Raw genomic sequence first — 12253 nt, forward strand, 5'->3', positions numbered from 1 at the left:
TTAGTAAGGCCACACTTGGAATACTGTGTACAGTTCTGGTCACCCTATTATAGAAAGGATATTATTAAACTAGAAAGAGTGCAGAAAAGATTTACTAGGATGCTACCTGGACTTGATGGTTTGACTTATAGGGAGAGGTTAGACAGACTGGGACTTTTTTCCCTGGAGAGTAGGAGGTTAAGGGGTGATCTTATAGAAGTCTATAAAATAATGAGGGGCATAGATAAGGTCGATAGTCAAAATCTTTTCCCAAAGGTAGGGGAGTCTATAACGAGGGGGCATAGATTTAAGGTGAGAGGGGAGAGATACAAAAGGGTCCAGAGGGGCAATTTTTTCACTCAAAGGGTGGTGAGTGTCTGGAACGAGCTGCCAGAGGCAGTAGTAGAGGCGGATACAATTTTGTCTTTTAAAAAGCATTTGGACAGTTACATGGGTAAGATGGGTATAGAGGGATATGGGCCAAGTGCAGGCAATTGGGACTAGCTTAGTGGTATAAACTGGGCGACATGGACATGTTGGGCCGAAGGGCCTGTTTCCATGTTGTAAACTTCTATGATTCTATGATTCTATGCAGTGTTGTGGTACTGGTGCTTCTACACAATTCTTGATGGTCCAATGAGGATGGTAGTGAGGAGAATAGTAGGCACCTGTGATAGCAGTGTGTATAGCTACCTAATCAGTGAAACACAATAAAAAATGGCTTCAAGCATCAGGTTTGGATTGTGTTTTACAAATATACCAATTTTGGATCTTTAAAGGCAAATATGAAACCAAATTCTGAAGAAAATTTACTTATCCTTAGATAAAATTTATTTATCCTTATGTAAATTTTACTTATCCGGACATGAATCTTTGAGCTGCTTTATTTCACAGCAAGTGAATGCACTGAGCAATATCAAATTTACCTGGTCCAATGAGTACAATCTGTCTTTGTGTAATGATAGGAAATAAATTAATGCAATATGCTTCCCCATATCAGTAAATCGTCTTGAGTAACTGAAACAAAATTAGGTAGAAATTGGGTTCAGCCCGTTTTCGGGCCCAAAATAAGTGACCTGCTGCAAGCACACGCCAGTAGCCGGAGGCCCAAAGCTCACTTGAAATTGGGTCTGGGGCCTCATTTTAATAATATAGGCGAGCTGCTGGCACCTGTTGTGCCTCCACAGATCATCTGAAGTTGGAGATTGAATTCGGGCCTGCTGCTTTGTCGGCAAGGGGGACTGAGCACAGGCCGACAGCAGCCCGTGTAGTGCTGTGGTGCTGGGAGAAGCAATAAAAAGTAAAAAAAAAACTTTCCCTACCATTGCTTCGGCAGCCTTTAAGGCTGGTTAGGTTTTCCACACTGCCTGAGGAAGGGGAAAGCCCCCGAAAGCTTGTGGGATTAAAAATAAAATTGTTGGACTATAACTTGGTGTTGTAAAATTGTTTACAATTGTTAACCCCAGTCCATCACCGGCATCTCCACATCATAGGTTGCTTTAGAACAGGAAAAACTAGCTTGTGCATGCTCCGCCTAGTTTTTCACGAATTTTGCAGAAAGGTCCTGAAACAGACGCAGGACCCTTCACTGCATATTTAAATTGGGCCAATGCTGATTTCAGACAGCCATGAGGGACATGGAGGTGGCCCTGTCGCCAGCGCAGGTCGTGTGCAGGACCTCATGCCCAGAAATTGGTAAACTTTGTGGCCATTTTACGCCCAAAAAACAAGCGAAACGCATACCAATTTCTACTCCAATAACTTCTAACTACCCACCTGCATTTGAACCTTCTCAGCCTGACCCAAGCTTGCCCTCACAGCTTTAAATATCTGTTTAAATACCTATCAGTGAGTGTTTCTATCTCAGTTTTTATCCAGCTATGGTCATAATCTGAGGGGAAGGCCTATGTCAGACAACCTCTGCCAAGTACCCAGGACTAAGGATTTCTCAACACAAATTGGTTGGGCTTATTTATCAATTTCCGAGACAGACTAAACAAATGCCTATTGCTTACAGTCTTTGAGGAAAAAACTTCAATGCCGTTAGTATTTAAACCACCTTTTGTCTTAGTGCTTTTTTAAAAAAAACACACTTTGCTTTAAAAACCGAACATTTAAATGTAACTCTTTTCCAATTTCTTTTTGTGGAAAAATAGTCAAAATATCCCAAAAGTTGACAGGTTGCTTAAATTTCATATGAGTTAAAGACATTTTTTGCACAATAAACATTACAAATACGAAACAGCCTTTCATACTGTCTAAGAGAAAATCCCACACGTGGTGCTTTATCTCTAGAGCTGTTGAACTTCAGTCAGATATGTAACAGCCTTCCCCATCAGCCTCAAGAGATTGTTTTTCCATTGAATTAGCAGAATAATTTTATGTATATGTGTAACTCAAAGTTTAAAAGGGTCAGAACATGTAGTACCTAATTACAGGCTTCATGCACTTCATATTGTACCTAACATACCATTAAACCTTTTGAAATACCAACTGGAACATCTGGAACAACAATTAACTTGGATGCACTGTTTTTATTTGAGCAATTACTAATACCAAATGATCTGTGTTGAAGACTGTTGTTTTACAAAAGAATGTTGAATGGCAGAAACTCCACCAGTTTTGAGACATAAAGCACGTATATGGGCATGGAGTGTACAGAAATGTGCAACAGAACATGTCGCCCCTGGGCTTAAGTGACCCAGGCCAGGACTTTATGGGGTTCTGTCATAATTTTCATGAGGTTGTTGCTGCACCGGTACCAGTTAATGTCCTTGCATTAGAGGCAGGAGTAAATCTCATCTTGCTTACTATTATGTCCTACATTACAACAGTGACTACACTTCAAAAGTACTTCATTGGCTGTAAGGCGTTTTGGGACGTCCTGAGGTCATAAAGGCATTTATATAAATACAAGTTCTTTGTAATTGCTGTGCCATTGTTAGAACAGATTGTCCTTGTAAAACAACTGGGTCAACTAAACGTCTTGGAGCTTAAATCTGTTATGTGTGGTTTTTGGCTGAGCTAGCACACCTGGAAATCAAAATGATGAGGATTCCAGGTTCACAGTAACACAGCAATTTTGTAGTAAGGAGACTATGCCCTGGGTTGTTTGGGACTGAACACCTGGACACATCTTGCACTGGCTCTAGCTGGGGCTTCTCTTGGATGACATAAAACTGTAGCTCAATAGGTAGACCTTAGATTATTATCCAGATGTGTCTGAACAGGAAGATACCCTGGGCTGCAGACTCCTCCTTCTCCCCTTCCACACAAACACACTTTGAAGAGATCCACTGCATATTGTTGTAGCAGTTTCGTAATCTTATGTTATGCTTTCATGTAAAACAAACAAAGCTGTTGTGCTTCCATTGTAAACAAGTGAGTTGCCCTTAACCGAAGTGTGAACCTGTCACACTTTTTCCTTCAAGCATCTGAATTTTGAACTCTTTTTCTGGTTCAGAGTTCTTGCTTTGGATATTAGGTATTACTGAATGTGGATGATCATGGGTGAGCCCAAAGGATGAATCCAAAGCTAATCCAATAACATTCCTAATTCTAAGCCTACAAGCTCCTCAAGGAGAAGGTTCCTAGTTTCTATTAATTTTGGAGCTTTAGAGAATGGTGGACAGGGATGTCTCTGCCATTTATTTTTTCTCTTCATTCAAAAAATGTGTGAGCTTGCCTTATTCTATAAAAAAGACACACAGACAAACACACACATAAAATCCAGTGGAAGTTTTGATGGTAAGTGCTTCATCTCTATATCCCATATCTTCAGCTCATTGTGTGCTAGCCATCGTTACTGCATGGCAGTATCAACATGGTGCACAGACTCTACCAGAAGTTACATCTTATATTTATATATATGGCTATATTATTAACCATTGGTTCTGCAGTACATGTTGAAGAGTGTGATAAATTGCATGGTATTGTCAACATTTATAGATATTAATAAAGTTAGTGCAAACTGTCAAAATGACCACTGGTTCCAGAGTTTCATGCCTTTAGCTTTCATCATTGGCTTCCATACAATTATAATATATTAATCAAGCCAGCATGTATTTTTTGGGTAGTGTGAATGACACCCTTTTGTGGATCATGGAAACCAGAAATGGGAGTGTGTCCAGACTTTTAGTAAATAGACTTGGCACACACACTGCTGACCATTTACTGCTGACAGTGGGTTTCAGGCAGGCTGGGAGGATGGGAGTCTAGCATCAACACCCCCCCCACCCCCCGCCCCCGCCAAATAGCATCAATTTGCGGCTTGGGCTACTTTAACTACCGGGCCTCATTTACATCCCGCTAGCCAGCTGCTCGCCTGGAACACGCGTAAAGAAGCGGTTGGCTAGCTGCCAGCAGGTAAAGATTGGGCAGCCCAGAGGCAGCCACTGACAAGCAGGTAAGATGCGGGGGGCGGTGTTCTGCAGGGTCTCGTGGGTAGAAAGGTAGGGCCTCTGCTTCTTCCCTGACAGTATTTACTGAGCGAGGCGGCCGCGATGGCATGTCCCGTTCCCGCCGGGTAGGGTGGGTTAAAATTTGCCCCACGGTTACAGGAAGAGGTATAATTTTAATAAAATTCTGTGCATGAGCAATGCCACAGGAGATTAATTAGTAGTTAAAAAAACAAGAGTGTAATACAGAAGGAAGCTGAGAAAATTTTATACCTCCGACCATATTCCAGCCTCCCACACTGTCAGACAGTCCTGACCTTCACAACGTTGTAGTGATGCAGGTTTTGACCCTGGACAGTCTCTTTCTCGAGCTCTAATCAGTGTTCCATTTCGGAGCTGCTGGGTACAAGCCACTTGTCTGCCTTGATTTCCTTTTCCACAAGTCCGTGAACATGGCGTCCATTCTGTCATCATCCACCTATTGAAAAAAGCATTTTGTACTATAATTCAGAATTGCCTATTATCAATAACAAAGTAACCTAGAAAAAGTAAATAAATGAAGACAAGGGGCTTGAAATTGCAATGAAATCTCAGGATCGGCAGGATCCAACTGATATCCCCATGTCTGCAGTGGAACCAGGACTTGGCATGTGGCATGACTAGAATCCGCTTTTATGATGCTGTCCTCCCTCCTGGTGAAAGCTCATCTAACGTTTTCAGCCACTCCTCTCAGCTGTCTGCTCATACAGGTGTGAGGTTATGGGTCCAGGCTGCCCACACACCTGTAGTGCCTGCTGGAGAGTCCTTCTGCGACTCGGAAACCTTGAGATGAGGCCTATCTTGGCCCTAAGAGGCTCATGATACCACAGCAGTACCAAGCACCATTACCGTCCCTGGCTCTTAGCAGCACTTAGAGGTTGAAGATGATCACAGGAGTAGGCATGGTGGTAACATGAAGCACACTGTAAATATATATGTGTACAGTAAAACCACTTTGAGATATGAAGTCCTGTACTCTGAAGTTAGTCTTCTTGTTTTTTTACTCAAGAGGATGTTTGGAGTTCAGTTTGCAACAGGTGGCAGAGTTCATTCTATAGCTTCTTACTGAACCGTTGCCTCGTTAAGCAGACCTCTTCCGAGATATAATATTGGCTGGAATTTCCTGGAATTTTTTGCTGTAATTATGATGTAAGAGTGACATAGCACCGCTTTTGTGAAAAAATTGCTACATAACTGATGTACACCAGTTTTATGCTGAAACATCGGTGGGGAAAATTTCCTCAATCGTTGGTACCGCTGTCGAGATACGTCCGCTGAAATCTTCTGCCGCTTGTTTACATAGCCCTGCCCCCACGAATAAAGACCAGCTCACGAGGGTGTCCTGCACTTACGTCAGTAATGTGCCGGCATAGATTTACACCCAAAAATTTAGAAGCAGCACGGCCCAAAGTCACCTGATATCAGAGTTACTGAGATTTCTGTAGTTTGATAGCGATTTTCTTTGCAATTTTTTTTTTGAATTTTTCTCGCTGATACCTACACTATACTTAACTGAAGTGCTGTCAGTCTCAGTGGGCCCAAAATTCTTCGGCCCTGAAATAGCCTTCCCAATAGGCATACCCATAATAATGGAAGAGGAGCAAGAGGCTTTGAGTGTGATGGCAGAAGACAGGAGTCCACTCGCTATCACTCCTATTGGTGGTTCTACATTTGCACTTGTTTTACGCTGGTTTTTATGATCCGGCACAGGCAAATGAGCGCTGAAGGAAATTTGGCCGTATGCTTTCATCAGCACGATCGGTGTAGAAACCGGCGTAAATTTTGCTGTAAATGGGATTAAGGAAATTCCGGGCCACTGAAGCAGTGCCTCAACAACAAAAGGGAACTGGATAAGTACTTGAAACGAAAAAATGTGCAAGGCTATGGGGATAGGACGGGGGTGTGGGACTAACTGGATTGCTCATGCATAGAGCCGGAACGGACTCGATGGGCCGAATGGCCTTCTTCCGTGCTGTAACCTTTCTATGATTCTTTGATTCTATGCTGTCATATGTAGACACTGGTAGAAGGGTACATCCTAGTTGGTCTTCTTCTCCTCTGATTATGGCCTTATTCTCATTTCCTCTCCTGGTGAAGTAACATCAGTGGAACAGGTGCAGCTCTGAGGAATTTCCTAGCCAAAGTTTGTGGACATTCAAAGCCTGTGAGCTCAACCATTTGCTGGGTTGACGAGTTATCCAGGTATCCAGCTCTTTTTTTTTACAAGCTTAACTTAATTCAAAGGCAATTTTGGTGTAAATAGCAGAATTTCTGGGACAGCATCTTTGATCCTCATTGTCCTGTCATTTTCATACATGCATCACTTTAGGGTGGGCGCATCTTCCGGCAGCAGCCAATTCTACCAGAATTTACCGTGTACTTTAGAACTGGTGTAACTCTGGTGTACCTGACTTGCGCTCCAAGTTCTGATCCCCTATGACAGGAGGACACCACTTTCACATCAAAAAAATATTGGAATGTCAGGCCCGAGATATTTGCTTGTACTGGATATTGGATGGACTGTATTGTAAATATATTTAAAATTCAATTCTGCTCTAGTTTTCTAAGGAATTGACATCTTCAGTAAAATCAAGGTACATGTCAAATAAAGGAGCTTGGTTCAGAAGAATTATAGATTTAACTCTAAACAATGACTGGTACTCTAGTACACTAACCATGTAACTTTACCAGTTCATAATTGGGCTACTAAGCAAGAGGGAGAAATATGACTTGGGGCCAAAATGGGCAGCAAGTGGGTGGAGTGATTGCTCCCCATATTGGTTCTTGCTGGCCTGAAACCAGAACCAAATTCGGCATCGGGCTTCATTTGAATGGAAGCGGCGAGCTGCGGGCACCAAATGGGTGTCCCAATGCAGCTTGCTGGTCAGGGCCTGACAAATTCCGGCTGGCTCCAACGCTGAGCTGGCCCTCAGGTAGGTCCTGGGGGCAGGTGGAGGTGAAGCCAAGGGAGATAAGCCCGGGCTAGCTGTGGCCTGGAATTTTTTTTTGTGGAGCCAGCATTTTTCAGGTGTAAAACGGATCGCCAGGAATTAAAATTAACAACATTCTCACACAGCTTGTAGAAGCATATCCTTTGACATCCTCTGATCATTGACATCAGGAACTATGAGGGAATTTTGTGGCACTTACTCACAATCCAAACTGAAGCATATAGGTATGAGAGAAATAATGAACGAGCAGTGGTGTCTGTGGTTAGAGAGGGGAGGACTGAGAAACTTCTGTGTAAAGCCGTCCCCAATCTTTATTATTTCAAAAAAAGGAATAAGTTATATCTAAACTGTTCAAAGATACCTTAGTTTCATCAATGTACTTTGTCTGCCATGAACCTGCTACTTTAGATCTCTTGCTTGCATTCTGAGCCACTCCAGTGATATATATTTTGTGGCTAGGGTGCAAACATCCTGGAGAAACTTCAAAAGCTAGTACTGTTTGAGTATGCAGCAATATGAAGTTAATGCTTCCTTTCTCAATTTGGGCACTTCCAGGCTGGTCTAAAACACCACCTCCAGAGAAATAAATGGAGTAGGAAATATGCAGGATGCCTTAATATACTGGGCATAAAAAACTAGTCATAATTAACTGTAGATTACTACTTGCGAAACTTGCAGTCTTGACACCATAACTGTTATGTGAAGACTACTACACATCAAAGACGTGAAGCACACATAGTGCTGACAACTGCTCAGGCACAAGAGCCAATCAAAAACTGAACAAAAACAATGAAAGAGAGTGACTTCAAAGCTGCATTCTAAGCTCAGGCTTGGGCTGACAGCTATCAGCTACTCAAGTTTTACAGTTGTGTTTTATGACATTGTTGATTATATCATTGATTAGGTCAATGATATGTAATCACTCCCAGATATTTAGTATCCTCTAACTAATTAAAGGGGCACTGTCTTCCGCAAAAGTATTTATCAATTTTTTTTGGTCAGGGGAGACAAAGAGCCAGAAGAGCTGTATATGATGAATCATGTCACATAGAAGTGAAGTGACAAAGCACTTCAAGGCTTTGAAACATTTGACATAATTATGTATTTGGAAACAAATGAAAAGCAGTTATTTAATGAGGCTGTACCTCTTTAACAAAATTTAAACACACACCTGACGAAGGAGGAAAGCTCCGAAAGCTTGTGATTTTCAAATAAAACTGTTGGACTATAACCTGGTGTTGTAAGATTCCTTACATTTGTCCACCCCAGTCCATCACCGGCATCTCCACACCTTGTTTTACTAGAACATGCAGTACCCCATATGTTGTCAGTTGAAGTAGATCAACGTGGGGATCATTCCTTACCTGGTCTGACATGGCTGCTGATTGCACTTGCGGACGAGTGGTTCAGGTTTACTCAGCTGTTTGCATTTTCTATTGTCCACAATAGTTGTAGTTTTGCTCATTATTTTCGTACAAGTCACAAGTGTTTTTCTTTCTCCTGAATAGATAAAATCAAAAGTTGAAACAGTTTTCTTTATTTAAAATGTTGAATGTTCATAAAGTTATGACTCTTCACTTTCATGATAAAAGAGGCACACAGGCATGGAGATGATTTATCCTGCCTCCCACTATATTTAATTTTGATTGACAAGATGGGGAAATCATCTCCTTTTCATTCAGAAGAAAATAAATTATTATTAGAAAAGGTCAAGTAAGATTTAACTAAAGGCAAGTAAATACTTGAGTATTATGCCAGCTACAGTTAGATAGTAGGTAGCATTAAGCAGAACCAATGCAAAACCACCACTTGGAGGTAAATGTCAAATCTGTTCCACAATGAGCTCATTTTTATTGTGAATTATTTTTATTCATTCATGGGATGTGGGCGTCGCCGGTAAGGCCAGCATTTATCGCCCATCCATAATTGCCCTTGAGAAGGTGGTGGTGAGCCGCCTTCTTGAACCGCTGCAGTCCCTGTGGTGAAGGTTCTCCCACAGTGCTGTTAGGTAGGGAGTTCCAGGATTTTGACCCAGCAACGATGAAGGAACGGCGATATATTTCCAAGTCGGGATGGTGTGTGACTTGGAGGGGAATGTGCAGGTGATGTTGTTCCCATGTGCCTGCTAATCTTGTCCTTCTAGGTGGTAGAGGTCGAGGGTTTGGGAGGTGCTGTCGAAGAAGTCTTGGTGAGTTGCTGCAGTGCATCCTGTGGATGGTACACACTGCAGCCACAGTGAGTGGTGGATGGGGTACCAATCAAGCAGTCTGCTTTGTCCTGGATGGTGTCGAGCTTCTTGAGTGTTGTTGGAGCTGCACTCATCCAGGCAAGCGGAGAGTAATCCATCACACTCCTGACTTGTGCCTTGTAGATGGTGGAAAGGCTTTGGGGAGTCAGGAGATGAGTCACTCACTGCAGAATACCCAGCCTCTGACATGCTCTTGTACCCACAGTATTTATGTGGCCGGTCCAGTTAAGTTTCTGGTCAATGGTCACCCCCAGGATGATGATGGTGGGGTATTCGGCAATGGTAATGCTGTTTAATGTCAAGGGGAGGTGGTTAGACTCTCTCTTGTTGGAGATGGTCATTGCCTGGCACTTGGTTCAGGTACAATATCAGTACAATTAATTATGCAAAATATTTACAGAAGCAACACAAACACCTACTGCAGTGATCTGGGGCATGATTTCAGCATGGCGGCGGGAAATCCAACGGGTGGGTGATTAGTTGGATGGAAAACCCAGAAAAAATTCTTGCATGTCGGTTTGAGTGATCGTGACTGAATTGAAGGTCCTTAATTTTACTTCCAGGTTTCAGGTCTCTTAGTTGTGCAACAGGCGTACTGAGCACATGATGCGCTGTGAACTGGAGTATTTAAAGGGTTATTGCAAAAATGGATTTTGAAGGAGAAAGGAGAAGCATCGAGAACGCAGCATCATAGAATCAAAGCAGCATCCTGTTTCAGTGGCGCATCCCTTGAGTTGCAACTGGCTGGTGTGAGAAGCAGGAGGGAAGTCCTCTACCCGGCTGACAGGAGGAAGCGACCTGCTTCTGCCACTAAGGAGGCGTGTCTGGAGGTGGCAGAGGAGCTGAGCAGCAGGATCACAGTGCCCAGGTCATAGGTACAATGCAGAATGCTGTTTAATGACCTAACGAGGTCAAGAAAAGTGAGTACTTTTGGTGATTCACCCACGTCTTGTGAAAAGAAGCCCCCCCTCTCTCAGTGTGTTGGCATGCCTGCTCCATTATATCACTCTTCTCACCCACTTAAATCTCATCATCAATTTACCTTCACTTTTTATGCACTTCCTCACCTCCCCATTTGTGAACCCACCACTGCATTCACCCCAATCCTGAAGCAATATGATGAATCTGTCTGATAGTCACCCTCTGATGCATCTGTTTCATTGTCAGCCGTACATCATGTCACCTTCAGTCGCGCACAGGTCTGTTCTTTCTTGCCTTGTAGAAGAGCGCAATATGTAAGGGAGAGGAGTAGAACTGGAGGTGGACCATCACAAATAGTACCGTTGACAGATGTAGAGGAGGAGGCAATGGACATCAGTCGGATGGTTGCGTGCCTGGCTGTCAGAGATGGAGAGACTGATAACCCACAGATGGCTGGTGACAGAACTTTAACATTCTTCGCACACATGATGAATTGATGTTATCAATGATTGAACTGCTCCACACCTCAGTATGGTCATTGGAAAGATTGTCACTTCTCCGATGAATATTTAATATTGGTTTATGTTGTCTTCCAGGACCTTCATGGATTGATGAAGAGGCAACTGCCATGGAAGAAGGTGATTCCTCAGAGGAGCTCATTTCTTTTGAAGGTGAACAATCACATGACATCCAGCCATGCACCAGCGCAGATACTGGCACTTCGGTGGGTCCTGTTAGCCAGATAGTTGGGTTGTCACCTAGTGATTCAACATTTACAAGTGTGCATGAACAGAAACTGCTGGCAGAGATAGCTGTGGAGAGTCCGCTTCCGGGGGCGCACTTCTTTCTGCTCAGCTGCACATAGATGCTGAAACCCGGTGGACATTGTTGAGATTGAGAATGATCAAGGTACAGCTTCTCCTTTGCAAGGTACTGGAAAAGATGCCACACACACTCTCCACAATGGTGCAGAGGATGGAGGAGTCCAACTCCATTGTTAGTGGATTGGTGGCGCAGGTAAATACGGGAATGTCTTCGATGGAATGGCAACCTCCATTGAGCTTCAAGCGCGGCTCTCAAATGAGTTCATGCAGGCCATGATAACGGCTGTGCAGACTATGGATGCCAACATGACTGCCACCTTAAACAGGCAGACAGATACTTCAGCTGTGGCCTTAGAATGTGGCGCATCTCCTCACCAGCCTACTGGCCAGCAGAGTGGTGGGAGTGATGTTGCGCTGGCCCAGGAGAGGGATGATGACGAAAGGGGACATGGAAGTGGGGACTCCACTCAAAGCACTCCTACCTCTTACCTGTTGCACCCCCCTCAACCAGTACCTGCAATGCTGTGCCTCGTTGGTGGGATTTCTCACAGGTATCATGAGTCATGTGTGCAGGGGGTATCCCATGTCTCCAAGGAGCCAGTCCTTAAATCTATCTTGTGTGTGGGAGAGGTCTGGGATGTTGGACTCGCGCAAAATGAAGGAATCATGGCAGCTGCCAGGGAATCTGGCACACACCTGCAGAAACCTTCTCCGGTGGTCGCACACCAGCTGTGCATTGATGGAGTGATATTTCTTTCTGTTGATGAACAGTCCTAGCTCATGTGGAGGTCCTTGGAATGCTATGTCTGTGCAATCAATTGCGCCCTGCATCGGTGGGAAGCCAGCCAGAGAGTTGAAACCCACTGCCCTCTCAGTATGGCTGATGTAATCATG

The 12253-nt window shown here is 43.6% G+C and overlaps 1 protein-coding gene across 1 annotated transcript in view; it reads right to left on the minus strand.

Annotated features, from left to right (window-relative positions):
* Window positions 1–12253, minus strand: part of LOC137321076 (A disintegrin and metalloproteinase with thrombospondin motifs 19-like) — a 464190-nt gene that overhangs the window by 40499 nt on the left and 411438 nt on the right. The window contains exons 19-20 of the mRNA XM_067983256.1: window positions 8731–8866; window positions 4650–4854 (exon numbers count right to left, since the gene is read on the minus strand). Of these exons, the coding sequence (XP_067839357.1) occupies window positions 4650–4854; window positions 8731–8866 (341 nt within the window). The remainder of the gene's footprint in view (window positions 1–4649; window positions 4855–8730; window positions 8867–12253) is intronic.

The sequence above is a fragment of the Heptranchias perlo genome, chromosome 4, assembly GCF_035084215.1.
Source record: "Heptranchias perlo isolate sHepPer1 chromosome 4, sHepPer1.hap1, whole genome shotgun sequence".
In the NCBI taxonomy this organism is placed as follows: Eukaryota; Metazoa; Chordata; class Chondrichthyes; order Hexanchiformes; family Hexanchidae; genus Heptranchias; species Heptranchias perlo.